The sequence below is a fragment of the Sander lucioperca genome, chromosome 10, assembly GCF_008315115.2.
Source record: "Sander lucioperca isolate FBNREF2018 chromosome 10, SLUC_FBN_1.2, whole genome shotgun sequence".
NCBI lineage: Eukaryota > Metazoa > Chordata > Actinopteri > Perciformes > Percidae > Sander > Sander lucioperca.
The window spans coordinates 25,691,905-25,716,688 of NC_050182.1; the positions used below are offsets into that span (position 1 = coordinate 25,691,905).

The 24,784-nt window shown below is 43.6% G+C and overlaps 2 protein-coding genes across 10 annotated transcripts; one reads left to right on the forward strand and one right to left on the reverse strand.

Annotated features, from left to right (window-relative positions):
• Positions 1–426: 426 nt before the first annotated feature.
• Positions 427–6,808, reverse strand: dap3 (death associated protein 3). Its single transcript, XM_031299362.2, has 13 exons — positions 6,614–6,808; positions 6,346–6,387; positions 5,421–5,534; positions 5,173–5,274; positions 4,933–5,041; positions 4,741–4,833; positions 4,519–4,649; positions 3,827–3,907; positions 2,174–2,338; positions 2,005–2,064; positions 1,823–1,912; positions 752–869; positions 427–655 (listed from the first exon to the last, which is right to left on the reverse strand). The coding sequence occupies exons 2-13, from the start codon at positions 6,382–6,384 to the stop codon at positions 570–572; spliced, it is 1,188 nt and encodes a 395-aa protein (XP_031155222.1). The 5' UTR covers positions 6,385–6,387; positions 6,614–6,808; the 3' UTR covers positions 427–569.
• A 2,323-nt stretch (positions 6,809–9,131) lies between these two features.
• LOC116049571 (histone-lysine N-methyltransferase ASH1L-like) lies at positions 9,132–24,364 on the forward strand. Of its 9 annotated transcripts, none has more exons than XM_036006422.1 (14): positions 9,135–9,693; positions 12,395–13,259; positions 14,085–18,219; positions 19,652–19,994; positions 20,176–20,349; positions 20,441–20,535; positions 20,618–20,691; positions 20,825–20,870; positions 20,972–21,012; positions 21,114–21,181; positions 21,286–21,461; positions 21,954–22,045; positions 22,161–22,303; positions 22,371–24,364. In XM_036006422.1, the coding sequence occupies exons 2-13, from the start codon at positions 12,591–12,593 to the stop codon at positions 22,287–22,289; spliced, it is 6,042 nt and encodes a 2,013-aa protein (XP_035862315.1). In that variant the 5' UTR covers positions 9,135–9,693; positions 12,395–12,590; the 3' UTR covers positions 22,290–22,303; positions 22,371–24,364. The 9 variants fall into 9 exon arrangements, 7 of the variants coding, with proteins under 7 accessions (XP_035862317.1, XP_035862315.1, XP_035862314.1 ...); XM_036006421.1 differs by having other exon boundaries at positions 22,161–22,299; positions 22,369–24,364; XM_036006423.1 differs by having other exon boundaries at positions 20,972–21,009; positions 22,161–22,299; positions 22,387–24,364.
• Positions 24,365–24,784: the final 420 nt, after the last annotated feature.

The window sequence follows — 24,784 nt, forward strand, 5'->3', positions numbered from 1 at the left end:
ATGCACCCTAGGTATAAAATGAGCTGCAAATTACCATTAGCTGAAAAGTACTCCCTTCTTTGAACCCATTTAAAGGTATGTGACAAGCTGTCCTGAAGGAAACATGTTGCTGTTTCGCATACTTGATTTGACTGAAACGTGTTACGGATGTCGCTGCTGGTATGGCCTCTGACTCTCTTCTTGTAATATGGTATGTGTTGTAACGTGATTTTTTTTTTTTTATGTGAAGCTGCTTGTGCTGCCGTCTGCAGGACTCCCTGGGGGAAGAGATCTATCTCAGAGGGACCATCCAGGCTACATAAAGGATGAATAAATAAACTAAAACATGGCACCTCTCAAATATGGGTTTAAAAAAAGACGTTCTTTACAGTGGATTTGAACTGATGTACACTAATTATCTAAAACACAAACGACAAGTTCTGTTTCTACTTTGTTTAACATTTTATTATCAAAGTAACACACATGCATCATAATTTACAGATATTATAGACATGGACATTTGTATATTTATGTATTTGTAGTACACTGACATTTGTATGTGTGTGTGAGATTTGTGTCTTCTTCTAACTTCATAGGAAGGCACAAATTCTGTCCAACATTGATGGATTTCTGTTGCTTAAAAAGATGAGTTCTTTCTTTCCTTCCTCTGTTCGACCTGACGAGGGAAAAAGAATCATTTTAAGTTACTAAAACAGCATCGCTTGAATGACTTTCTTTTAAAAAGAAAAGCGTCCACAGTGTCATCACTCACTTTGTGGATGCTGCAGCCACTGGCGGTCCATAAAGTAGAGGTAACAGCTCTCAAACTCCTTATCACTGTAGTTGGGCACCGACACCGGGATGAACGGGTCCATGCTGTCAAACCCCCTCTGATGAGCAAAACACAGACAGGAAGTCAACATGCTGCACATCAAACCTGTCTTTAAACAGCATGTTCCGATATCACAAACATGATAAACACCATTTAGATTAAATAAATTACTAGCTCACATATTAATCGCAAAATACAGACATGCATATCCTCATATCTAATGCATACCATGTTATAATATTGAAACAAATAGAGATATTCATAATTGTACAATTTAAATGCACAGAGAGAAGTTATGCGTAATAATGCATATTTTAGTACATTGTTTTTAAGTCTCATGGTCAGTGGTCCAAAACAGAAGTCTAAATGATTACCATTTACAATTATAACATAAAAAAAAAATATTTGGTGAGACAAGAATTTTATATGTGCCTACTTTTAGTTTTACAGTTTAATTGTTGTCCAGCATAAATGGAAGAGGTCGGTGACAATGATGGATTTACTGGTCCATTAGGAAATTGATCTAATGACATGCAGACATTGGATAAATACGACCGCTATAAATAATATTACAGCCCACTGCAACAACACAACCACCGGTATAACACTGCAAACAGGTACAGCTTTAACGTAGAACGAAACGAACAAGGTAGATGGGATGGTGACAGTACTGACATTTAAGGATTCAATGATGATTAGGTTTCTGTTTAGCAACGCTTCGTTGACGAATGTCACAAGTAATCTGTACACTGGCAATACAGCAGTTTTGTTGCTCAAATACAACAAAAGGTTGAGATTCTCGCCACAAAGCAACAACAAATTATGTCTTGTGTTTGTCAATTTACTTAAATCTGAAAAAACAACTTCTGCACATTGAGTCCTGAGGATGGGAGTGATGCAGTCTTGAGGCCAGGTTTGCAAGTTCCTTACTAAAGATCGAAGTTAGAAAAGAGAAGGAAATACTAATCACAAGGGCTACAGATTATAAAGTACAATAAAATGATCTTTGACCTCTCCCAGCAGCTCTTGAGGCAAGTAGGCAGATTTTGAAGTGTAGAGAGACCCCGTCTGAGACAGAGTGGTTATGATGGCGCCTCCAGTCTGAGACAAAGAGTAAATGTTAATGGTAAGAAAAACTGAAATATAACATTCTCATGCAACTGTGGTCATCGCCTTTATTGCATTCTTCTCACCCAGTCGTTCGTCATCAGCTTCTTCAGGTTATAAACCAAAGTGAGCTCCTCCGGATCCACCTGATAACAGTAAGAAAGAGAGACACGCAAGACATCTTATCAGTGGAAACTGAAAGAGAAGCATAAAGACAAATATGAGGCGTGACATGATTGTGAATTGTTTCCTCACAGCACTCTTATCCTCCTTCTTGATGGTGGATCTTCCCCACAGGGCGTTGACACCATCCACAGCCACGGCCAGGCGGAAGTCAGACTCTGGCTGCCCACTCTGCAGCCTCAGCTCCTTCATCACCGCCCCCACCACATCACTGCTGCTCTTCACACGAGATATACCCTACGGCAAAAGAAACACCATCAGATGCCTGATGACAGTCTTATGAAGGGAAATTATAAGCAATTAAAGGTCCTCTCCATCGATTTTATACATCCAGGTCCATTTACAGGTCTTGTGAAAATGGCTGTATATATATATTTATTTATTTATTTATTCATGAAGGGATAGTTCCCGTGCTGCCAGATGTCCCTCACTTTTCGTTTTCATTTAGTTAACTTTAAACTCCGATTGGATTGAGCAACATTAACCGGAACCCCTGAGTAACGTTACAGGCTGAAAATGGCAACTTTTAATGAAAATTTGGATCATGCAACAATGCAGGCCTGCTTCGTTCGGGGAATGATTGTAAAGATTTACAAAGAATATATTTACTCTCTAACTGGCACGTTTTGGGACCAATTGGCAGGGATTTGCTATGAACAAAATACACACAGCGATACACTGGTAAGAGCAAATTACAGTATGTTTAACCATGTATCTAGCTAATTTATATAGCTCATGTTACTGTATTGTGTGAACAGGCAACTTCATTTAATATTGTATGTGGCGTTTTCTTTTGTGTGGTGCAAATGTTCTACCAAAACAAGTTCCTTCCCGAGAACATTTTGAAGAGCCACGCTCACTGCGTCCAGAGCTTAGCGCCGCCCAAGACGACGACAATTGGTTTAAATAAATGCCAATAGACCAGAGCACGTTTTTCTCCTATCCAGGAATGTTGTGTGGAAGGGCCAGAGCTTCCTCCCCAGCGCTGTGGAGAAACGTCTGGCAATGCGAGACTAAATTCTGGGTAAGGTAGGTGCCAAGTTTAGATATGTGGAGTAAAAGAATACAATATCTCTGATTCTGCTGCTTCGATTTAAAATAGTAACAACACATAACTTTGTGGGTCAAAATCTGAGCAACTAAGTGTCAGAGCAAACAGTAATTTCATGCCCCATTTCTTTAGTATTAAACCTGTAAACATCCAACAGTTCAATGCAGATTCCCTTTAGCTGGAGGTTTGAAAATTATTTGATTTTTTTGTCTAATAATGTGCTGTCAGAAGGCTGGCTATTAATATCAGATCTAATTACAGCGTACAACAAGCTCACAGTAATGCCAGTGGTGACCAAAATTAGTTTGTGAATAGGGCAGCGCTATGTCTCAGCGGTTTCCTTATTATGGAGCAAATGACACAGAGCAAGATGACTGATTGGAAGAGGTGAAAAATGTACAGGCTGAACATAAATCTACTGTTTTTTTCCGCCTTTGTCAGTGAGAGTAGTACAAAAAATCCATCCCCGTGCTCAGTTCATTGGCTAATGATCACCGCTAAGCAAAGACAAGGTGAAAGATGAAAGTTTAATGATCCCCTGTGGGGAAATCGGTAGAGCAGAAAAAGGAATGAGTAGGGAACAGATAGAAAATACAACAAAATGATGAAAATGTCTCAGAGGGCGAGATAAACCACATCTCCAATGAACACAAATGAAAGGTGAGAAAACTCACCTGATCCACCAGCTCTCCTAGTGGACTTCCATCCTCAGTGAACTCTCTCTTTGTCCACACATAGCGCTGCTTTGTCTTTATCTGGGAAAGGAACAGTACAGTTTCATTGACCATGTTTATATGGGCCTGGTACTCATTTTAATTCATGCACCAGGTGTCCAGTGCTTTTTCACACAAAGCTAAAAACGCTCCACTGGGAGCTCCGTGCCCTGGCACCACGAAGCAAAGCCAAACACAGTTCATCTACACACTGCCACACAAAGGTGACACAGAGCTGGTTTAAAATAGCAAAGTATCCCTTTAGGATGCTCCATCCTCAATACAGTACATTAACTATGTATCCCTCAAATAATATATTTCAAACCATATCATGCTGTTATATTGCTATTGCACCATGCAAAGACACTGTGCTTGTTGGTAAATTCAGGTGGTGTCATGAAGCAGTTTAACTGCTCCATGTATATCAGCATGTGACCTAAACCGCTGTGAAGATGCAGTCAAGGCCCATTTATGGTCTATAAATGCCTACATGCTTGTTAATAATGTGTAACATTTTGTAATACTCCACGAGCCTTCATTTTGACTATGTGTACTCAAGAGCCATAAAATTCATATTGAAAAATTGCAGCCCATAAAATGATGTCGTTTGACGAATGATGTTCAAAAAAGGCACGCTGCTGAAAAATCCTTACCTTTGAAAGGAAGTGCTCATTGGTTATTCTGAAATTGCGTAACCATTCAGTGGCTTGTAACGGCTGATCAAAGCGAGAGGTGTTATAAGATGAGGGCAGCAGCTCTTTACAGTTTTTCACCCAGAGGTGAGCTGCAATATAAAAAAAAACACAGAAGAAGTTCACGTTCTGTACAGTGGTAACAGTCAGCCACTTGGTGTGTGTGATTTGTGTTTATCTCACCATCAGGAACATGCAGCACCAGCCATCCTTGTGTATAGCAGAAGTGGACTGTGTGACAGAGAGACATTGTCTTCCCGCTGCCCTTCAACCCATCTGAACAACATGATAAGGTTAACAACAAGTTTATTCAGAAGCATCAAGAGAAGAACAGTGTGTTTGACTGTGAGTGTGAGCATGTGTTTTGAAGGATACAGAATAAATATCGCAGAGAAGGCTTGCTGTAGTCGGTTTTCTTCAGGTAAGATATGACCTCTAGAGCTGGCTGCCTCACCATCATACAGGCTTCGTTAAACGTCTTCACCTAAAAACCGTACATGACAATTTGTCTTCATGGTACATTTTACCAAAAAAAATAGATCAAGTCACAAAATATTATCTTTGAGCTAGTATGTTTAAAATAACGTGCATGAAGTCATTGACAAAAGCACATACCTGTTGTTGATAGCGCCAAGGGAGGCCGTGAGGGAACAGAGTGCGGATGTGTGCAGAGGGCAGGGTGTAATACTGTCCGATATATTTCTCTGACTGACATGCCTGGAAAGAGACAAACAGTGAGCTCATCAGCTGAAATCATACACATGTACAGACACTTCTGTTGCAACTAGGCACATGTGCCGTGTTTTCCCCCTGGCTGTTGGCATAATGATGACATTTGCACTGGTTAAGTCAGATTTGCTTACCGGATCATTCTCCTGTGCTCTGAAAACTGAGAAGGGCTCAGGTTCTGACTCCACAGCCACAGCCTCCTGCTGCTGCCCACATCCACTGGTATGAAGGGACCTTACATGTGTTACCTGCAAAAGTTTAATAGAGTGAATACTTTTATTCAAGTGTTTATATACTTCCAAAGGTTCCTAGCCCACATTGGCTTACAATACAGTATTTATAATACATACAGAGGCAAAAGAAAAAACGGAACACTGATATGTGTCAAAACACACAGCATCAGATATAAACCTAACAAATTAATTATACAGTACAACCACGTAATACACTGATGGAAAGCCTTCAGCAAAAACATGAACTGTAATCTACATTCATCTGTCATGTTGACCATACTTGGCTATCTGGCAGGCATTTACAGGATAGGATTTACCCTAATATTGCGCTGAACAGAACATCACACAGGTGATGCTTTCTGTCCTCTGGGACGGAATGAAAGCAGCGAGTGTCTACAACCTAAGGTTGGATGCTGAATCTTAACTGAGCACATGGATACCTCTGTGCTCTGGTCAGGGTGACATACAGCATTGCTCTGAATTGTACATGTTCTAAATTTCGAATTTTGGTTTGCTTAATATTTTTTAAAACACGTTTTTTAAAACGAGTGTAATAATAATAACTAAAACTACAAGGTAGTTTATTAGGAAGTATATGCTGTAAACCAACTATATAAGCTATCATACTCATGAATAGTTATTTGAACAACCTCAGTAATTGATGTTTGTGTAAGTTTACTGGTAGGCATGTAAATTAACCTACTGCCAATGCCCACATACTGCAAATGTCGGGACCATGTGATGCACACAAAAAAAAGAAAAGTAGGAATATTCTTTATATACTGTCCAGGTAATGTATCTGCAGCTTCTCCAACAGTGATCTTACCGTTTGCCGCAGTCTGAAGGACAGTCTGTGGAGCGCCATGATCTAAAACATAGAGGACGACATGAATTTAAGTTATATTTCAGAAGTCGCAAGTGCCAATGAAGCAAGTAACGTTAGCTAATGTGTAAAAACACATCCGTGTCCCTGTGTAACCTTGCGTACACAATTTGCTAACAGCTAGCTGTGGTCCCCAACAGGCACGTAGCTAATGTAACGTTACATGCAATATTAGCAATGCGGAGCTATTTGAGCGAAGTAAGCCGTTTACCTGCGATTCAGTTCATTAAATATTCAGTGACGATGGTTTCGCTTAAGATCATCTACTGACAAATGTTCCCTAAGTAGTTAATGGAGAGGGTGAACTGCACAACTCCAGGCGAAGTCAATGTGCCAGTGCTGTCATGGACACCGCCATCATGCAGCTTTGAACAGGAAATGACGTAACGCCATCACAATTCTTTTTAGCCAATGAGACGGCGCGAGCCAGGCGACAACAACTGAAGAAAATGGAGTTTGTCAGACTTTGACACATTTCACCTGTAATAATAATGAATGCAATTAGACGTTAGACAGCTGTAAACACACTGTGGATGTGTCCCATCCCATACATAATTGTTAGTGTTTAGAGCAGGCCAGTGCTCTTCTAAAGCAATACAATTACTCTTGACATGATTCATGGGAGATTTTACCCACTTTTGTATAGCCTATTTTAAACCAATTACAGTATTTTCAATTAGGCCTATATAATCTCAGTTAACCCAATAGATCTGTAGTGGCTCTAGGGAGATTGAAATACAAGTTGCAAGCCCTGATGAAAAACAAACCTGCATAAATGTATTTGTAGGCCTACTTACATAATTCTCAGAGCTGCTTTACAACACTCACTCTGTTTTATATTTAAAAAAAGTTAATAGCCTGATTTTGTTCCTCATTTTCACGTCCCATATTGTTCGATATGTCATAGGCTACTCCATGTTCCACATCCAGCTTTTAACTACTAACTAATCACGCCACTGTACGTACATACTTGCTTTCAATCCGCTTTTTTCTATTTTCTTAAGCCTCGATTTGCTCATTATAATGTTTCTATTTGGAAATGACTTTTTCTACATTTTATTAATTGCATTCTGCACATTTTATGCATTTGGTAACATCTATGCATTTCACTTTTTCTTATCAAACTACCCAATTGTTTTTTAATATAACATTAACCAGAAATAGAAACAATACAGCCACATGGAAATAATGAGATGTATATCCATGTTGGATTAACAAACAGTCAAAGAGGATAATTGCCCCAGAGCCTCAGATCCCTATGGCCCTCCAAAAGGCCCAGGTTCACTGTATGTCAATTGTTTATGTAATTTGATTAATTGCAACTTAGTTTTGGAAAATGCATCACTAAAGTATAATATCAACTTGACCTTAATTATTTTAGTTTAAACTGTGCTTAAGAAAGAAAGGCTCTGCACGCTACAGTCTTCTTCACTTTCATCACAGCATAAAGCTTGACTTTTTTGTACCTCAGTGTGCAGAGCCTTTCTTTCTTAAGGTATAATGTGTTTTTGGCATTGTGTCACAAAAGTAGCAGTACACTGTGCTCCCATGGTTCATGTTGTTTAATCAAAATACCTCAAACTGATTTACACAACGAAAACCCTGGTCCAGTACCAGTACCTCCAATGCTGGAGAACAAGGGTCTCTGTGTACACTGTATTTGATGGCAACTCATAGTTGACAGGATGTATACACACAAAGAACAAGAAGTGGGAGGTGAGGGTTTGGGGTGAGCCATAGGGGCCCAAAAAATGTTTCCTGGGGCCCCCTAAAGAGTTGATGGGGCCATGTGTCTAGGCAAAGTCGGACTACCAAGTGGGCAACAGCCCCTGTCGCCCTGGCCCCAGGTTCAATATGTAGCCTATCATTTGTAGTAATTTAATTAATTACTAATTTGTTCTCCAAATTTTGGAATTTTTCAGCACCCTTATGACAAGGCATGCATCATTACCTCATCCTGAGGCTCTGTCTTGTAAAGAGACCCTAAAATCTAGTTTTAAAAACTGTATTCATAGGTGAAATTGTCATTACTGTATATGGTTGAATTACCAAAAAATATTGTACATACAGCAAACCCTTGGAAAGTGGTAGACTACTGGTTGTTTACTGGGTAGCCTACAGGTGATATTCATGAGTATTCTGTCATGTGCACTTACCAGCAATAGGTATTTGGAGGTTAGAGTACACAATGCACATTGAGCAGGAGGAACAGAGGGCCAGTTCAAAAGCTCATATTTGTCATGGACCCCTCACCCTCCATAGACAATAGTCTAATGATGTTGTTACTCGCTACTACTGCTATAGGCTACTAAATAACACTGTAACAACAAATAATAAACAATAATAATGTAATTTCTTTTATCATCATTATTGTTGTTACTAATGTGAGTTTTTATTACATTATTTTTATGTTTGTACTAAACCATTTATTTAAAATGTGTAGCCTATATAAAAAAAATAGGTTTTGTTATATGCTATATAGATTTTGTTATTCCCACTGCATTAACTTGGAAAACATTGCTTGTAGTTTTGGATCAATATTTAACTGATGCATGATAAACAGCTCTCACATTAACTTTTAATAAGTGCTCAGGGCAGCCTGCCCTTCTTTCCTCTCCCACTAGAGTAAACTGAATCCCATATTACATTACAGCGGCACAACTTTTGAGCTGCTCCCCAAAATCCTACCACCAGGCTACTTAGACAAGTCGTCGCCATTTTATTAAACGTCTAAATAGCCCTCCCCAATCGCCTATTATGAACCGCAATGAGATCCTGTGCTGTGTTCGTCGTTTTATCTCCTCGTCTGGCCATGAAAATGGCCACGCAGTTGCATTCCCGCACATCCACCAACCCATCTGCACTGTCACAGCATGTAACCCCGCACACACGCTGCTGCAGCCCGTAACACGTTAACAGCTTGTATGAGCACAATCTGAGACATTATTACTGGCTGGGAGCGATGTTAACTTTCTCCGAGAGAAGTGGGCAAAATAAGATCCAGTGTAACCAGTCCGCCACCTAGCTGCGGAGACGCGCCGACGAAGATCTGTCGACTGTATGATTATGAAAACACCCGCGCCAATGTTGTTGCACAGTAGGCTCCGCTCTCCGATGAGACTGAAACTCGGTTTTAGGTGATGTTTAAACCTCCGCTGGCCTTGCTATGTAATCACAGCAACATCTAATGCACCAAAAAGCTCCCGATTGCTGTTGGTGCGAAGGGGAGAGCAGGACAGCAACACCTTAACCTCCTGCCTAAACGCAGTTGGCTCCGGGACGCGCTCTCGGGTAAGTAGCCTACGTAGCCTTATTACAGATTTTCATGGCAGTCTGTATTAATGTGTGCAGGCCTGTCATCACCAGCGAGCTCACTGTAGGTTACTGAGAATCTTGTGCATCCGCGTTGCGCTAATTTTATCCCTTGTTGCCGAGTATTTTTCGCTCTCTGTTCTTCGTGCATGCGATATTTCTTATTTCCATGTTGCTGACACCAGCAGAAGGGCTGGCAGAGGACAGATAGGAGAAAAAAAGGTGGCTCGGGGACTAAAGCCACATCACAAACACCACTAGCAAGTACATTTTGACGCTACGTAACCCCACTCCCATGTTGAGTTTTTATTGGTGTATGTTTTAGGACGCTTAAATATGTTCTATATTTCATTATGGAGATAGGAGTGACGAAAACAACACGTGCATGTGTGTATGATTTGTAAGTGCGACAGCATCAGGCGGTTAGTGGTTTTCAGAGGTGCGCAAAGTCATTAGGGAGAAGGAAGCCCCTGTTGACGTCCACAGTAAACCAGGTTGCTCCAGTGCGGTAATAACACCCCCACTGCCCATACTGTATCTACAGTAGCAACATCAGTCAACCTACGCAGCTGCGACCTTGGTACACAATGTACGACAACACACTTGTAATAACTAGGAGAAAGTGTGTGTGGTGTGTGTGTGTGTGTGTGTGTGTGTGTGTGTGTGTGTGTGAGAGAGAGAGAGAGAGAGAAAGAGAGAGGGAGACTCACGTGAGAAACTTCCCTGCATATATAAAGTGGAGTGAGGCTTCATGGTTCAGTAAGATGCCATCACAGCAACCCTAATTTCCAGCAGCTCCTGTGCTCTGTGCTGTTGTCAGGCAGAGGATAATGGTGGTGTAGTTATTGATGATAACACCGTCATGGGATGGTGATGATGGCTGGAAATATGGTGGGCCATTATCATGATTTAATTGTCGCCTCAGCGCTGCTGAGGAACCCACACTGACTGCAGTGTCAAGTCCACCCATCATCCTGTCACTGGAAATAGCTTCTGGTCTAATGTTGAAATAATTTTGAGTTATGTTTAAGAGGTATAGCTCTGAGAGTATAAAAAGCTATTAGTATGCACTTTGACTGATGTTGAATGGGCTTGCCCTTTAAAGTTTGAAAACCTGACACTTTTATTCTCTTCTTATAGTCTCTTAGTTTGCACAACTAGATTGTAACCCATATGACTCTAGCTTCTCCTCGTGTCTGTATCCTCTTCTTCATGCTGGTCAAGCCTCTGGAGTGGAGGTCATGATAAAAGCAGCTGCAGTTATTTAAGTGGACCACTGTCCATCTCTATGCTCATTTTTTTTTTGATTGTAAGGAGGATTGGCTTCGGAAATGCTTTCCAAAACTGTTATATAACAGCAGTTACTGGAACAGATGTTGATTTGAGCTCGGTATGATTCAAGGCAAGGGTTTGGGTGTGGAGGGACCAAGAGGCAGGAGAGATAGCCCCCTGAGCTCTTAAATGAAAACATTATCTGAGATGCTCTTGTGAGTTTAAGGGGGCAGTTCAGTGCGTTGAGAGACAGATGAGCTATTTCATAAGAGGCGTTCAGGAGAGGGCTGCAAGAAAGCTCGGCAGGGTGTGTTTATTAGAAAATGGATGAGCATCTCCCTTAATGAGAGAGAGAGTATAATGAAGGAAGCATGACAGAAGATGCTGCTTCCCTTCAATATGTTAAAAACTGGGCTGAACGCAATACGAGCGAGAGTGAACGTTTTTTCTGGTGAGGAGAATGTTATTTTAGGGTGTGTTACTTGCTGTAATGTCACATTAAAAGTCAATTTACAATGGGGTCAATGAAAAGCTTACTTGACTTAGAGGAAGCAATGGGAGGAGGAGGAGGAATTTGCACTCCTTTCCAAAAATAAGTTTTACCCTTTCCTACGGATTTGTGTTACCACTACTGAAAGGGGAGGAGGGGAATGGTCGGGCCGTGAATGGAGGGATTTAAGTTGGAAAAGAGGAAAAGAACGAAGTGGAGGAGGAAATGTGGTTCTGATTAACATGGATACAGTGTATGAGTTGACCATTTTACTGTGTGGTCTACAGAGAGAGAGAGAGAGAGAGAGAGAGAGTGGGACTAATAGAGAATGCATGCAAAAGCTTTCTGCCAAACATGAAAAAGGGGAGTTTCGGAGAGAAAAGAAAGTACAGCAGAGGGAAGGGTGGGAGGAGAAGTGCTTGTGGGAGTAGCTGAGAACAGAAGGCGCAAAGACAGTGGGGAGAGGAGGGGAGAAGACTGGATCAAGTGTTTGAATTTGTTAGGAGCTGATTGATTGATATATTGATTTGTGGAGTGGAGGCAATGCAAGGATTAGAACATAAGTAAAAGTGTTGAGGTTTAGGGAGCGTTTGCTGTCTTTCAGAGCTGCCGTTATTTACAGATTGTTAGAGAAAACCAGCTGAGGCCTTTTTTTTGAAGAATGTGAGTAGGTTTTTCTTCCAGTTAGTGCCGACATTCTGGGAATCGGTTGCGCTGATTGGCCCCCTGGGTTTTCTGTATGATGAGATCATCTCTGTGGACATAGACTTTAGCACCTCTCTACAGCTGCCTGCAGGAAGGGGACTTTCCCCACAATTCCTGCACTGCTGCTACTCAGCATCTGAGCTCACTGAAATGACTAATCACTGGCCTCTCTATCTTTCTGTCTGTCTCTGCCTCAAACCCACTCCATCTCAGTTCAAGCCTAAAGGACAACAGAGAGACCTTCCATCGCTGGATAAAGGAGCCCAACTGTACTTGGACTATTACAGGATATTCTTTTGGAAATCTCCTGACCTACACCTGCATTCTGCTCTTCGCTCTAACCAGGGTCATTTAAAAGTGTTATACTGGAAACCCCACAGCATCCTGCTTCTCCCCCCTGACTTCTCTGATGGACCAGAGAGTAAAAGGGGGAACCCCTCCGACCACAAACTCCACTCTGGACCCCACCTCTGCATCTGAAGACTCTGAAGTGGCAGAGAAAAAGAGGAGGGGCGAGGGGGAGAATGGAGATGTAGGGGAAAAGGATGAGGAGAAAAGAGGAGCAGGGAAAAAGAGAGAAGGAGACAAGGGGGCAGTACTGGAGTTGCTTATCGAGGGGCGCTGTGGAAGCGCAGGGCAGCAACAACTTCAGATCTCTGGCAGAGAGACCGGCTGCCCTGAGGGTAATGTACGACTCCGGATTGGACTCCAGGCCAAACGCACCAAGAAACCGCCAAAGATCTTGGAGAGCTATGTCTGCAAGCCCACCATCAGGACCTATCAGAGACAAGCCAGGGGGGGACTGCTGAGGGGGGATGGAGAAAGAGGACAGCAGAACAAAACCAGCTCTATTCCAGAAGAGGCAACCAGAGATCAACGCTCAGGCTTGGATTCTTGCCAGACCACATCCAAACAAACTGCATCTGCCGCTTCACCACCACTTGCATCATTATCATTATCATCGGCATCATCATCTTCGTCATCGCAGCCACTGTCGTTATCATCAACATTTACCACAGCTTCCATCACAGCCTCAGTCCCTACCATAACCAGCCAAGGGACCAAGTCTGCCAAACAGGTAAGTTAAGGATTAGGGTATACACACACACACACACACACACACACACACACACACACACACACACACACACACACTATTAAACCTGCTATTATTTTAAATTAGCTTAAATGAAAAAAAGTGTTACAGGCACTGAAGGTGCACAGACATGTGTTGTAGCTCTGAGCCATTGTCTCAATACTGAAACCTAAGCAGCCCATTTAAATAAACAGCCCTATAAATAGGACAACAGCACGGCAACCACTTGGAGCTATTACAGACATTGGTCCATCAGTCCCTACGACAATCACCCAAGGGGAAGCTTATTGCTTTAGCTGCACAAACGCCACTCAAGCTGCAGCTACCAAAATTACAGGACAAGTACGAAATGTCAAGCTTTCTCATCTGTATTAGTGGCAATTTATAGCTACCAATAGCATAGCTTTCTCTCTCTCTTTGTGTCTCTCCGTGGCTCTCTATATCTGTCCCTCTCTTCTATTTTTACATCCCCTCTTTTCTCTACCTGCTCTCATTTATCTTTCACTCCCCTTCTGTCCCTGTCCCACTCCCTTCCTCTCTGTTTCTCTGCCTTTGTATTTCTCCTTTCTGTGTCTACCCTATTCCTGTTTCCATCACCTCACTAGCTCCTTCTCTTCAGTATGCCCTCTTTTTTCTCTGCCTGATTGAGTCATTTTGTCCTCACTCTCTTTTGTAATGGGCGGACAAAAACAAAAGCATTTCAGTTGTTGTCTCTTCCTCATTGTCGTTCGCTATTGTCAACAGCAAACTAGTGGATGTCACAGCCATTATCGTCTATGACAGAGATTCCGTGTTTGCACTCCCCAGGTTCCTATCAAACTGGCCGATAAGACAGAGGTGAATTCAAATGGCTCATGTGAGAGAGTGAAGAAAGAGAAGCTTCCTACTGTCAATGGCCAGCCTGTCTCTGCAGGAAACAAACCCTGCTCGCCAACGACAGATCAGACAGCTTCAACTACTCCTCCCACCACATGCATCCAGGTCCCATCTCAATCGGAAACCAGGAATAAAGGGAAGACCTCCAAGAAACATAATGGCTTGGTTAAGACAACAAAACAAAAAGGACTATTTAATGGGAAAGGCTCCTCCGACATCCTTGGCACTTCCACCTCATCGAAAAGCAAGATTGGAAAACACAGCAGTTCCTCCTCTGTTTCCTCCATGGACTCCTTGACAAGACCTCTAGCCTCCACCAGCTCCCATAAAGAACTCAGTCTGTCTAATAAGAGTAGGCCAGACTCTCCTTCCTCTTCTTCAGTCACCCCTAAACCACAATCCTCCCCCACTTTGGAGCTCTCCTCAGCCCAATCCCAAGATCAGGGTCCCATTCTACAGCCCCCACTAGAGAAAAAGAGAGACAAAGAGAGGAAAGCAAAGAAGGAGAAACGGAAAGACAAAAAATCTAAGCGTGATAGATTGGAGGATGAAAGAGCAAAGAGTGACAGCAGAAAGGAGGAAGGCAAGAAGAAGAAAAAGGAGAAAGGGAAGGATGGGAAATCAAGGCATAGTAAAGAAAAGGATGAAAGACAAGTGAGTGATGATACATGGAGGGATGAGTTAAAGATTGAAAGAGGAAAGGCTGAGAAAAAGAGGGATAAGGTTAGCCCAGACAGACAAAGAACAGAGGATAATAAAAGTGGTGAACCAGTTGATAGTGGTAAACTAAATAAAACCTGTAAAGTACTGAATTCGGGCCGACCAGATGAGATAGACAAGATGGATGACAGTTGCAAGCCAGTTGAAGAAGCTGAGCCAGCAACAGCAACAGGTGACACCAGTAAATCAAAAGAACAAGATGTCTCAAGACATTCAACCGTGCCTCCAAGCCACCCCTCTTCTTCCGCTCCTCCCTCTTTGCCCACTCCCTCTGCCCGTGCCCCTGTTTCTCCCCCTTCTTCCCCCCAAGAGCAGGACAGCCGTCCGCTCAAGAAACGTAAAGCCAGACGGCCCAGCTGGACCAAGCTGGTGCACCGGGCTCAGAGGGTGGAAAATCAGGAAGCCCCTTCAGATTTCCAACATAATCCTCTACTAAGTTTCTCCCAGAACCCCAAGACGTCCCTTCCTGCCAAGGCCACTATTCAGCAGGCTGATGAGTCACACCCATCTCCTTCTAGCTCCTTTACCAGCAGCTCCTACACTCTCTCTTCTGCAACCACACCTATATCCCCAAAGCAGAGTCACCCCACATTAGATCATAGCCCCCCTGTTTCCAGATGCCCCATAACCCCTGCCAGAAAAAGGGGCCGCCCCAAATCCCACAGCTCTAGCTTAGATGAACCTCCCCCTAAACTTTCACCAAATGCTATCCCAACTGAGGTGCCTCTTCTGGGGTGTGACGGAGTTCAGAAAGCCCCTGTGCTGGAGCCAAGTCCAAAACTGCAGTGTGCCACTCAGTCTAAATCCAGCCCCAAGAAGCGTGGCCGTCCTCCCAAACAACCCCTCCCTGAGGACCAGAGTGGAGATGCACTGAATCGTACAGATTTTCCTCCTCCTGAAAAGGGGAACAGGCAGCTAAAGATCAGGAGGCTAATTAATGAGATGAAGAAAAGAAAAAAGAGGAGACTTCACAAGGTAATGCTGTCTGGGTATGTAGGGAAGGAGGGAAGGGGAGGCCAGGCAGCAGATGGTGAGACCTCTCTGAGAATGTGTAAATCGATAGAGGCTACAACAGTACACACACTCTCAGCCCTGTCCTCCTCTTTTGGGAGTAAGCTGGGCCCTCAGATCAATGTGAGCAAGAGAGGGACCATCTACATGGGCAAGAGGCGAGGACGCAAGCCTAAAGCCCAAACAGCTAACCTAAATTCCAACTCTAAGAATGCCACTCAGTCGTCCCTGTTCACCAATCCCTCTGAAACATCTCTCTTCTCGTCTAACCAACCCCAGCCTCATCCCTCTCACCCATTTCCCTCGCCATCCCTTACCCACTCCAGTGGGGCCCAGAGCCCTTATAGTGAAGGCAGCCTCACAGAACCAACATCCTCCCTACTTTTTTCTCACCCCTTCTCCCTCCCCTCCCCATCATCCTCCTGCACCTCCCCACGTCCTCCCTCCTCCTCATCCCTCTCTCCTTTTGTGAAGAAGAGTTGTCCATGTCAGGGAAGGCATCACTTCCCCTTTCACCAGTCTTCATGTAAGCTATCCTGTCCCACCCCTCCACTGCATCACGCTCCTGGCTCTCCCGGCCACCGGAAAGAGGCCACCCCCTCACCCAGGAGTGAGTCCCACAGTGAGGAGACGCTGCCTAGTGATAGTGGGATTGGAACGGATAACAACAGTGTTTCTGAGCGAGCGGAGATGAGGGGAGTTCGAGGCATGCTCAGGTTGGGTCAGGGGTCAGGAGTTATTCTGGGGGGTCAAAGGCACCCCTCCTCTCTTGTGGACCGTCCCTCTCCTGTCTCTTCACCCCTCTCTCTCATGCCCAGACACACAAACCAAATCTCCAACTCAACTACTGTGGAGCGGCACAGAGACAGACACAGGCACAGGCGAAGGGATTACGACCGTTCCTCCTCCTGTACTTGCTTGTGTCCATGTCCCTGCCCAGGACACAACAAGTGCACTCATTCGGACTATTACTCTTGCCTTGGGCAAAATGCACTGAAGAGACAGAAAAATAAACATAAGAAGAAGCAGCTGCACATGCAGGATCCAGAGTTTCTGGCTGAACTAGAAGATCTGGTCGGTCAGTTCAGCGAGGTCCATATTGGACGCCGAAGTTGGGCGAGGACAGGACTGGGACAGGGCTTTGATGGGAGTGGGAATGCTGCTGGAGGAAGGCGTCATCACTCCTCCTCCCATTCCCTCCGCTCCAACATCTTCAGGATCAACCTAAATGGCTTCTACTCGCCTCACCCTTCATCTTACTCTGCTAATCCCTCCTTCTCCCCCCAGCCTTTCTACTCCTGTCAGCCTGTGCATTGCAACAGGAAGCCAGACCGCAGGCAATGTGGTTGCCCATCAAAGTTTCAGGAGACCATTGAAAATATGGGATTTTACAGCAGCTATTCCCCAGCCACGACACTTTACCACCACCTCCCCAGCTCCTACCCACTTCCCTCTCCACACCAGTACGCCCCCCATCAGCCCCATCATGCCCACTTCCTTCTCAACCCCGCCAGATTCCACAGGCGGAGGAGCAGGTTGCTGAGGGAGGGAGCTTTAGGAGGAGAGGTTGAGGGAGATCTAGGAGGAGGCAGTGGAGGAGGCCCACACCTTAGCTCAGGGTTCACATCCAGCCTCTCCTGTGGCTGTGGGAGGAGCGAACACAAACACAAACATAAACACCATCACAGGCACTGCGAACGAGACATGGATGAAGAGGAGGAGTTACACGAGGATGAGGAGGAAGATGGAATGGAGAGAGAGAGGTTGGCCAGTTCAAAGTCAAGGTCAGGGTTCATTTTGGGGCAAGGAGAAAAAGGAAGGAAAGGGGCAAGAGGAATGAGGAGTATGCTGTCTAAAGAATCGCCTTGGTTATGTGAGAATGGAAATGATTCCTTCTCCTCAGCTGCTGCTGCCACGTCATCATCAGCATCTTCATCAGAGAGGTACAAACACACATCTCTCACCTCACTGGGGCTGGGTTCCTCTCACCTGTCTTCATTTGGAGGAAGTTGGGGCGGCATAGGCAAGAGCTGGACAAAATTCGGGGGCCTGGGAGGGACAGGATTTGGAAATTCAACTCCCATCTGGAGAGGCTTCACTGGGGAGCAACATACAGGCAGAATGATCGCATCAGAGGGAGAGGACGAAGAAGGTGAGGACGAGTCACCCCTGTACAGGACGTCCCCGTCCCCAACACACACCAACCTGTTCACATCCGCTACCATGGCAACAGGAGAAAGGGGTCTGAGGGCCGGATTGGCCGGTAGGAATACAGGAAGTGGAGACAGGTCATGGAGGAGAGATGAACCAGCATGGACAGAGAGGAGAGAATCAGGTGAGGATGCATGAATGGTTTGAATATGTGAATAAATAGAGCGCTGGCATGCCTGTGTTTCTGTCTGATGGCTCAGTATGAGGTCATGTTAGCATTAGTGCTAAAGTTGGTGCAAATACTTACATACTGCTATGCTAGTATTTATCTGGCTGGAATTTGTCTGTGCTGATAAATGATACATATGTCTCAGTTGTTAACATTGCTTCTTGGGTTGTTTTTTTCATTTCATAGGCAGAAAAATAAATGAATAAATACAGTTATATGGAAAATCTAACATCAACTGTGCTTATCATTGAAATACACCAACAGCACCCAAATCATGATAGCCAGCTGAGTAAATAGATTGTATGCCAAGAGGCTATTTTCATTTGCACAGTATGACAGATATATTATATATTTGCACAATGTGGAGATGAGATTGTGGCAGCAATAGTTTGCCCAATATAGTGACAGCATTGCTTTTTCTCAGGTGTTGTTGAGCCACACATCAAAGCCTGGAGGGTGTATGAGAGGAAATCAGACTCCGTTCTTTTTATAGACAATTTTAGACACACACACACACACACACACACACACACACACACACACACACACACACACACACACACACATACAGCAGACGCAACCACTCAGCAACCACTCTGTTGAAAAAGTGTTGGAGCAGGAAGGCAGCATCTTGATGGGAATCTTCCAGAAAATCTTTGAAATCTTCCCTGCCTGCAGCAAACCGCACACTGTTGCAGCCTGGGACTACCCAGTGAAGACAGTCATTAGTTAACCACCAGATTGGCTATTTAAAGCCTACTTCTTACTGCTGGCCAGCAGGGCCTATTTGACTTGGAAAAATCCAATAAGGAAAGAGTGGTCACTCTTGTCAGGGACTGTGGAAAATGTAACAAAAAGATAGATGACCTCAGGAGTGATTGATGAAGGAATAGCACGGAGGTCAGAATGGGGGCAAAAACTGCTTGTGAGGGGAAAATGTTGTTTTTCAAAGAAGTGGAATACATTTGACATCAGTTCATCATCTAACTAAAAACTGCTGTCTTCTAATCCTTTTGCGATTGTATTCCACATTAACTGAATGTGCAAAAACAATTTGTCTGCAAGAGTGCATACGTGTGCATGTTCATATTAGAAAGCATGCATTCTGCACAGTGTTCATTTTTGTGTTTTTTTTGCTGTGAATGTGTGTACATAAATCACTTCTTAATGCATTTCCAAGAAGTGAACTGGTCAGAGGAAATGTTGTGACTCACATAATCTGTGTCCCATCCGCATGACTCAGCCTAGACTGGCCTCACCTCACACCTCCTGCTGGCTCAATCACTGAACCACATCTGTCTGATTTCCTCTCCGACACTTACATACCTCCTGCCTCCCTCTGCCTCACCCCCTCCCTCCCTCCCTCTTTCCATTTCAATGACTGCAGGTTTACAAGGTGACTCAAGAAGCCGGGGGCAGCAGAAAAGTGTGCCAACGCCAGACGGTATGGCAGGGAAAAACAAAAGAAGGCCAGGACGGCCCAGAAAGCACCCACTGCCCTCCACCGTATCCTCCCCCACGCACTCATCTGCAGCTCCCTCCATGTCATCACCTGACCTCTTGCCAGGACACAACAGAGATGGGAGAGAAGGGGGAGGGAGAAAAGAAGAAAGAGGGCCAGAGAGAGATAGACGGGGCGACATGGTGCAGCAGGTGACAGAGTTGGAGCTGCAGGCCAGGAGAAAGAGAGGACGGAAGAGAAAACATGGTGACTCTCTTTGTCATCAGAGGTAAACACTCACAACTGTATTATAGTACCGGAGCTGGTTGACTTGAAAATTCAATACAACCACTCACTACTGCTATATTAACCCACTGTTTTCAGCACTGTGTGCTAAACCAGTGCCTTTTCTCTCTTTCTCTTTTTCCTCTCTATCATTCTATCTCTCTCTCTTCATGCTTTCCTTTTAGTGTCGCTGAGGATAAACCCGAGTGTGACACCCCCCCTGAATGTTTTAGCCAATCAGATGTCGTGCAGGCTCCATCTCAACCAGTAACCATCCAAAGAGACGAGAGAGCAGACGGGCCTCCCAGGAAGAAGTTTCTGAGAGCGGGTTTTTACTCTGATGATTACAAAACTACAGAGTGAGTTGGCTGAATTCATGAACAAACTATTATAACAAAAAAATTTGTTATCAGGTTTTTTGTTTATGTATTTAATTTGTCTCTTTCCTAGCCCGCCCTCCCAAGCCCAGCAGTTGTGCAGAGAGAATATGGAATACACACCGGGGGAGAATGGATATAGCCTTTTACCTGCTCCCATACACGTCGGTGAGTATTTAAGAAAATGCAAACACTGCTGTAGTTTGTCGTAGCTGTGATAGCTCACCTAAACTGCCTTTGTTTCCTCCAGGGAAGTACCTTAGGCTGAAGCGGATTAATTTCCAGTTACCTTACGATGTTATGTGGCTGTGGCAGAACAATCAGGTACAGTAGAGCCCCATAACACAGAATCAGGGAGTTAGACGGTCAAGCTGAAGCATCATTGGAGATTGTTACAAGGAGATTTGTGGAGTGTCATGAATCTACATGATGTAATTCTTATTTTGTGTTGTCACAGCTTCAAAGGCAGCCTGCTGTCCCCCTGAAGAGGAAGCGCCGTTACTGTGAGTGGGCAGTGTTGGATGTGTTATCGTCAGGTTTAGTTGATGGATCAGATTAATGCTGTCATACAGAGTCTTAATCTGTTTCTTTCTGTGTCACTCAGGCCGGCTGAAGGAGAGGACCGTATCCTCTCAACAAACAGCGGTGAGTTCATGTGCCTTCAGGTTGTTTCATTCCTGTGAAGAATGCAGCTTTAATAAGTGTAAAAACGTACACGTGTCCCTCCTTTTTTTTTTTTTTCACAGGAGGAGAGCTCTAGCTTTACCAGCTTGTTTCCTCACCTCGTCATGGAGCCTTTAACCAGCAGTGAGAGGTATGGAAAGAAATCAGCGATTCGCATGTCTAGATAAACTACTTGATGCGTTGTTACTGATCTAATGTCAGGGAGCTAATGTTTCTCCCTGTTTGCCGCGCCAGGAGCTTTGTGGTGAAACACCACGTGTTCCTCGTGAGGAACTGGGAGCTCGTGAGAGACAGACAGATCCGACTGAGGATAGAGAAGGAGAGGGAGAGAGACGCAGAGGGAGAGGACAGCGACTCACAACGTCTGTCCTGTGATGGAGCCAATGGGGACGACAGCCACATCAAGTCAGGTCCATGAAGCAAGTGTGTGTGTTAGTTTTTGTTTCTGTAGGTGTTTGTGTATGCATACGTGTATGTGGTTGAACTCTATACATTTTCATTTCAACATCTGTATAGATTTCTTCTGGTGTCCTGTGTTGTCTTTTACTTTATGTGTGCGTGTGTGTGCTCTGCTTACAGCCTGTCGTCCTCATATTTGGCTTGTCTCTCCATATCATACTCAACAGCTCAAAGTGGTTTTCCAACCACAGAATTTCAGCCTGCAGAAATGTTCCCCCGTTTCTATCATCCACCGCTGGTGTCCAAGAACCCAGCAGACATCAACTTTCCCCATTAGCAGTAAAACCACACAAATATTCCATCAAATACTCCCTGACTGATTGCAGACAGGAATCAAGGGGAAATAAGCATAATTACAGATATATCTGTAAAATAAATGATGTCATTCTCTCCTACAATGCCTTCACTTACATACAGAATACTGTTTGACCTCTGACCCTCAGATCAGCAAGTGGGGGTGGAGGTGACGGTTATCAGCAGTGACCCTCACCATCAGAGTCAGGATACCTCTAGCTCGCTCACTGCCAGCCTCTGTGTGAGTGAAGCACTACCCACTTACAAAAAAAAATCTTTTAAGAATGCAAATTTTCATAAGGATAAAAAAAATAAATCTGCTTTTGCAATTAGTTGTGCATACTTGTTCACCACAGCCTACCAAAACCAAGAACAGAGAAGAAGAAGAGGGAGGGGAAGAAAAACGAGGGGAAGAAGAGGTCTGCAGCAGAGAACAGAGGAGGAAACGGCTGAATGATTTACTTTTGACCCTGCAGCAGTCATAAGCTAAGAGAGAGAGGTAAGTAGAGCATCACATATAGAAACAGGAGGGACTCTGAGAGGCATATGCATTGTCTTGTTGATAGTATCTTGCCTTTACGTAGGTGGGACCACTCTGAGAAACGGACCAGGCCCACCACTGGACAGATGGACAGGAACTGATGTCACAACACTGCTATTAACAGTGGTAGTGCTACGGAGAACAAGCCAGAAAAAAGGAGAAGAGAGATGGAAAATTATAGAGGCTGAAAAATGCAAGAAAGACAACTCACACACAGATGAGTGTTGTGAACCTAGCGCTCTGAAGGGCATCACACCAAGGATGAAACCATGGCAACACATTTTGTCCAAGTGGCGAGGGATGAGAGAAACTGAGATAGACTGTCCCGGATGAAAGAAAGAAAGAAACAGACCAGCTGATATGAATTTGCACTAGTGCTGGATGATCAAGCACACTAAAGACTGTATGTACGTATGCTGAGTGGACACACTATAAACAACACACACACACACACACACACACACACACACACCTTGATTGCTCTTACTTCAGCACCTTAAGCAAACTAGGAAAGACAGACATTGTTGGGAGACTGAAAGTGGACATATACAGTATGGTCCTCAGCATTTCGGCTCTGAAGTTCCCAAGAGACGAGGAGCTCAGGAGCTTCCCGGGGGAACAAAAATGTATCCTGGACCCTAAGTAGGTCAGAATTGAACCCTAATTTACTCGTTAAGCTTCAAAGTCACATTGCACCTTTGGGAAATGACACAAGGAGAAGTGAACCAGTTGAAAGACTTGTGGTTGAGACAGTGGTTTGGTTTTTCTTCACTTTACCAAGACAGTGCCTGCTATGTACCAGTGAATAGGCAGGGGAGGGGGTGGGCTTGGTGATAGGAATTTTGGCATCGCTGCAAGAGAATTTCTAATGAGGTTTAAGAAAGAAGTTATTTTTGAAAAAAAAAAGACAGCTTGGGCAATGTCTGCAAACAAGATGGGCAAAATATATTCATGATAGGAATGTTTATTGTTGACTATTTTCAGTATTGCTTCCTGGGGAAGGGAAAGAGAGGGGTTAATGGTGTTTTGTTTACTTCAGACTGCCTTTGAGAATGTTTTTGCTTCAGAGCATTGACAATCAGAATGTCCTGGGGGGGGGGGGGGATCTAAAGTTGATTTGCCCCAAATGCTCTGTAGAAGTGCCATGTTGTCTTGTGTACGTACCTAAGCGAACTCATGCAGTCTTTAAAAGCAATATCTCCTCTGATAAGGACTATATATGGACTTCCTTTGTTAGTTTTTTTTTTTAGTTGTGAATATTTGAGGATTGGAGGTAATTTTTCTGTACAGTTGCATAGTAGATTGTTCTCATTTTAGGAGCATTTGGTTAATCCACTTAGTGGAAGTAACCATAGGCGTTTAGTTTCATGTGAATGTACGTAGAGAGAGACCTGTTTTCCTCTTATCAGCAGTAGCGTGTAAAATGAGTATTATACATTACAATACTATTGGGATAATACATACAACTTAATAATCAAATCTTTCATTTTACTAACATGTTTTAAACAGATTATACAGCTGACCAATATATCAGTCATTTGTTCTTAAAATTGACTATGATTGTTTTAGTTTTTTGTAGAATTACATAATTACAAACTTGTTTTTAGCTGAGTTTTTTGTTTTTTTATTTTTATTGGTCAGACAATCAGTGACAGTGAATTAGTTTTTCCAGTGTTAAATTTCTGCTCTCTCTCAGTAGTGTGGCTTTTAATAACAAGCCAAGAAAGTGCAATTTCTTTGACTGTTTACATACTGTATGTATATTTTTCCTCTTTCCTTTTTAACTAAGAGCACTACATTATTGCCAGTGGATGATTAACTTTATAGCAAAGGTCCACATAAAGAGTTATTTATGTAGTTTGCATGACATGTAACCTTTGCCTGTTGCCTCTGATAATGCGCATCTGAAAAAACAAAACGTCAAAAACAGTTATAAATCAATGCCATAGAATGTCAGCTCAGACTTTTTTGCCTCTATAACCATAATAATAAAAGCATTTTATGTCTACTAGTACTAAACCCTGCAGCCTCTTGGTGTATCAGTTATAAGGCCTTCTTCTTGCTGTGTGTGTGTGTGTGTGTGCGTGTGCGTGTGCGTGCGTGCGTGCGTGTTTTGGGAGGTTACTGCAGTGATTTTAATCAGCTTGAGCTAACAACAGTGCTATCTAGTGGTGTTGTAATGTATATCTCGCGCTGTGTTGTCCTCCATAATGACCTACAATGGAGGACGCTATCAAAGGAACACGGTAACAAGATGGGGGAGGGCTACAGCTCACTCCGGGGATTTATTCTCCTTTTTCTGCCCTTCACAACATCCGGGGGCATCCTGGGATCTTTTGATCTGAACAAAGAAGTGATAAAATAACAACAACACACTATGTCCCTTTTAAGTTTGTGAAGGCGATTTCTAAGTATTTTACAGTCTTCACTTCCTTTGCA